Source organism: Acyrthosiphon pisum, chromosome A1 (genome assembly GCF_005508785.2).
Source record: "Acyrthosiphon pisum isolate AL4f chromosome A1, pea_aphid_22Mar2018_4r6ur, whole genome shotgun sequence".
NCBI classification, from domain to species: Eukaryota; Metazoa; Arthropoda; class Insecta; order Hemiptera; family Aphididae; genus Acyrthosiphon; species Acyrthosiphon pisum.
The window spans coordinates 158,630,398-158,635,408 of record NC_042494.1 but is presented as its reverse complement, the minus strand read 5'-3'; the positions used below and the strand labels follow the sequence as shown (position 1 = coordinate 158,635,408).

The 5,011-nt window shown below is 31.2% G+C and overlaps 1 protein-coding gene across 1 annotated transcript in view; it reads left to right on the top strand.

The window, feature by feature from the left end:
• The first annotated feature begins 1,006 nt into the window (after nucleotides 1–1,006).
• LOC103308089 (uncharacterized protein K02A2.6-like) overlaps nucleotides 1,007–5,011 on the top strand; it is a 5,325-nt gene continuing 1,320 nt past the window's right edge. Inside the window, exons 1-5 of the mRNA XM_008180829.1 lie at nucleotides 1,007–1,682; nucleotides 1,775–2,767; nucleotides 2,888–2,992; nucleotides 3,044–3,304; nucleotides 3,387–3,988. Of these exons, the coding sequence (XP_008179051.1) occupies nucleotides 1,007–1,682; nucleotides 1,775–2,767; nucleotides 2,888–2,992; nucleotides 3,044–3,304; nucleotides 3,387–3,988 (2,637 nt within the window). The remainder of the gene's footprint in view (nucleotides 1,683–1,774; nucleotides 2,768–2,887; nucleotides 2,993–3,043; nucleotides 3,305–3,386; nucleotides 3,989–5,011) is intronic.

Below are 5,011 nucleotides of genomic sequence, written 5' to 3'. Positions count from 1 at the left end.
TGCATTAACTGTATTTGCTTAAATTTGTTATATATATACCTATAGTGTATACTATAAAATTCACCTACTGTATTATACTATATAGATATATATTTTGTAATATGTATCATGTATGTATGTAAAGCACTGTAATATCAAGTAGGTATACAATAGTATAACTTTTTTGGTAACCTTCCATTTTTTTTTTAATAAATACTCGGAGGAAGAATGATTTATAGCGGGAACCTACATGCAATTTAAAAGGTTGAAATGGAAACTTTTCCTGCAATGATAAGCCATTAGTCAAAACACTAACCAACTACCTACCTACCTGCCTATACATATCCAAAGTAGGTAGTTTTTATTATTATTATTATTATTTGGTTAAAAGTCATTAACGCAAAGCAGAAACATGTTTTGTTTGATTTCAGACCTTTTATATTAGTACTTACATCCCTAATATGTGTCTACTTAAAACGAATTATGTTTCAATGTTCAAATCTATATTACTTACGGTGTTAATAAGTGGAAGCTTTCATCATTGTGTTACAGTATTTATAATAAGTAATAAATAACTATAATACGGGTTGTGTTATGACATACATATAAATAATGCAATCGTCAATTAAATCGATTTAAGCTGTAATACCTCCAAGGGCGTACCTATACATAACAATAACGTTATAAAGCTCATACTCAAAATAGTACCTAGTACCTATTATACAGATTATACGTATTAGATACCTATATATGACTAGTTAAAACAACAACTATATTGTGATAGCATGATATGATAATTTGTATGATAACATAACCTAATAGAATATAATGTTGTATTGTTTTATGTACGAGCAAGCGACTAACCATGTGCGCTCTAAAATCTTGTGTTATATGAAATATTAAATAAAGTGAAGTTGTTTATTAAAGTAACATGTAGTTATGACACCTCTTAAGATATTACAAATGGCGACGAGGCAAAAACAATAATTGTGAACGCGATCAAAAAGGATAAAGTAACTATTCAACGATGACGAACAGTCGGAACAGTAGGAACGCCCAAGGCGGGAACGAGGGTCCAACTGTACAGAAAGTCCAAACGTATGGTACTATGGGGACGTTGGCTGAGTTCAGAATCGATGGCGACTGGAATGTGTACCAGGAGCGGATGGAGCAATTTTTTTTGGCAAACGGAATTCCTGAAGAACGTAAGGTACCTTTACTAATAACATGTATGGGCGAACAAGCATATAAGATGCTTAAGGACCTATGTGATCCGATTAAGCCAGCTGATAGGACATATGAGCAACTATGCACAGTACTGACTAGGCAGTTTGCTAAAAAAGTATCAGTGTATAGAAAAAGAGAAGAATTTTACAACATAAGACAGAATACTAATGAGTTTGTAACGGATTGGTATGCAAAAATGAAGAATTTTGCAGCGCAATGTAGTTTTGGATCAAATTTGATTCCGGTACTAAAAGATAAGTTCACTACTGGGATGAAGGATGGTCCGATCAAAGATCGTTTGTATGAAGAAGAAACGACCAAGGATTTAAGTGATCTGGTTGAAATTGCAATGAAGAAAGAGGCTGCAATCAAGACAACAAGTAACATAGAAGTGCATTCGATTGGGAAAAGCAGGGAAGGAGCAAAGAAGAAAAATATTTATGGTCCACCGAAGAAACCTTCAACAGCGATGGGAGGTGAGAAGACTTAATAAGAAGACGTAAAAATTGTAATACAGTAGGGCATTTGGCAAAAGTGTGTAAAACAGTTAAAAATCATTTTGTTGAAGTTGAGGAAAATGAAGTAATGGAAATGTTTCAAGTGGAGGTTAAAAGTGAAAATAACTGCGGGTTAAGTCCTGTAATGATAATGGTAAAAGTTGAAAATACATTAATTGAAATGGAAGTTGATTCTGGTGCAGGTATTTCAATATTACCCGAAGAAGTTGTGAAAGAGAAGTTACCTCATATACACATTAATCCTACTATTTTAAAGCTAAGAACTTATGATGGTTCAATTATTAAGCTGACAGGAGGAATTGAAGTTAAACTAATGTATGGCGAAAGAGAACTATGTGGTAAATTATTAGTAGTTAAAAAAGGACATAGAGCTTTGGTAGGCAGGGATTTAATGAACAAATTAGGAATAACGATTAGGGGTATTTCAAAGATTGAAGTAGAAAGCACAAATAAGAATAATAAGTTAGAGTTATTAATAAATGAATTTGAAGAATTGTTTGAGGAAAAAATTGGCAAGTATAAATATGAAAAAGTGACGTTAAAAGTTAAAGAGGAATGTACACCTATATTTTGTAAACCGAGACAAATACCTTTTGCTTTTAAAAAAAAAGTTGAGGATGAGTTGGATAGATTAGAAAGGGAAGAGATAATACAGAAAGTGGAGACTAGTGAATGGGGTACTCTGCTTGTACCGGTTATTAAACCAGATGGATCTATTCGTTTATGTGCAGATTATAAGACTACTGTTAATAAATATTTGGTAGATATTAACCATCCATTACCAAGAGTAGAAGAGGTATTTGTGGCGTTGCAAGGAGGTAAAACATTCTCTAAATTAGATTTTTTGAATGCTTATAACCAATTACAGTTATGTGAAAGTACACAAAAACTATTAGCTTGGAGTACGAGTAAAGGTATTTATATAGATAAAAGATTACCTTTTGGTACCAAACCAGCTTGTTCAAAGTTTCAGAGTGTTATTGAAAAAGTATTGTTAGGAACAAAGGGTGTTAAAAACTTTTTAGATGACATAATTGTAACTGGTAGTAGTGAACAGGAGCACTTGGATAATCTCAGGGTAGTGTTTAAAAGGTTACAAAACGCTGGGTTTAGATTAAACAAAAAAAAATGTAGTTTTTTTCAACCAAAAATAAATTACCTAGGACATATAATTGGATCAGAAGGTATTGAAAGAGATCAAAATAAAGTTAAAGCAATGCTTAATGCTGTAGAGCCTAAAAGTGTCACAGAAGTAAAAGCATTTACAGGTATGGTGAACTACTATGCTAAATTTATACCAAATTTATCAACCTTACTAGGTCCTATTCACAATTTGTTAAAAAAAGAAGTGAAGTTTGTATGGACTAGTGAATGTAGACAGGCGTTTAATAAGACAAAGCAAGCAATGGCATCAGAATCATTATTGGTTCATTACAATTCAGATTTAAGTGTTGTATTGTCTTGCGATGCGTCGGAGTATGGTATAGGAGCAGTGTTAATGCATATTTTTGAAAATGGAGAAAGGCGACCAGTGGAGTATGCATCAAGAATCCTAACCGTGGCTAAAAAAAAAATACTCGGTAACACAAAAAGAGGCTTTAGCGGTTTTCTGGGGTGTAAAGAAATTTTCTCAATATCTTTTGGGCAGAAAATTCTTTTTAGAGACTGACCATAAACCTCTGTTAGCTTTGTATGGTGAAAATAAAGATATTCCTGTTATGGCCTCTGGGAGAATTCAAAGATGGGCATTATATTTATCTGAGTTTGATTATCAAGTATTACACGTTAAAAGTAATGATAATAAAGTGGCAGATGGACTTTCGAGATTACCTGATAAACATGATGTACAAACTCAAACAAATGAAACGGATTATGTTGATTTTATGGAAAATACTATGCCTATTTATTATGAGATACTTAGAGTGAAAACTAAAAAAGATAAGGAGTTTAATTTAGTTATTAAATATTTGAATGAAGGTTGGTCGATAAAAGTAAGTGAGAAACTGAAACCTTATGCAATTAAGAAGGAAGAAATTTGTGTTGATAAAGATATATTAATGTGTGGTTATAGAATATTAATTCCTAAAATTCTGAGAAAGAATTTATTGAAAGAAGTACATTCAACTCACATGGGTATGTCTAAAATGAAGACATTGTGTAGATCATACATGTGGTGGCCTGGATTAGATAAGGATATAGAAAATTGGGTACAAAGTTGTGATGCTTGTTTACAAAGTAGATCAGAACCAATTTTAGCAGAACCAGTTCTAAAAAATTCGATACAGTTTTTTTTTTTACTAGTTTTTCCTCGTTCAATTTTCATATTGTAATGAATTTAGGTAAAAAAAAACCCGGTAAAAGCCCCGGCAAAAGGAAAAAAAGCCCCTAACCAACAAACACTAAACATTCAATGATTATGCCCCAACTATTCCAAATTTCCCGTTATTCTAGAAACTATCAGAATTAATATTGATATTATTTATTAATCAATAAAGTTGAAACACTTTTTTGGGGTTTTCAACATAATGTATTGTCTTTAAATAAGTTGTTCATAATTAGGTATTAATTATTCATTTTTGTACTTTTATATCATATCATTTAATAACGATGAGTAAGTATGCATATATAGACATAAAATAGGAAATATAGTATACTAAAAATAATGTACCTAGTAGGTAAGTTACGTAAGGTACATAAGTTAAGTACTTAGGTTGGTAGGTATATTTACACATTTACACCCAATTTATTATACTATTTAGTAATTACTATATATTTAGGTAATTTATTAATTAATTATAAAGAAAAAAATTACATCTTATATAATATGAAATTAAAAATAACTAATAAAGAATAATAAACTAATTTCATTAAATTTTTTCAGGGTCTTTTTTTCTCGAGATCCATTTTTTATACGAATTGCGTCTCGATAACATTTAACAACTACACTAATTGCATCCGATGTAAATACATAATTTATCATTTAACTTAATGTATGACTTACATGTTTTATGCAACACTTCCAACGCTGCACAACTATCATTAATGTTTTGTTTTTTTCACTACTCACATCACTCACAATGAAACTCATGTCTTCACTTTTAAGAATAAATTACAAATAGTGTTAGTGCACGATGACACCCAATCGAAACAAATACTAATCGTATAAATTTATTTCATAAGTACTCATATCGATTATTTATTCAGATAATCATGGGTACATCAGATATCGTACGCAGCTTTTTCCTCCCGAATACCATTGTAATAGCCGTTCTAACGTCGCACGAAGC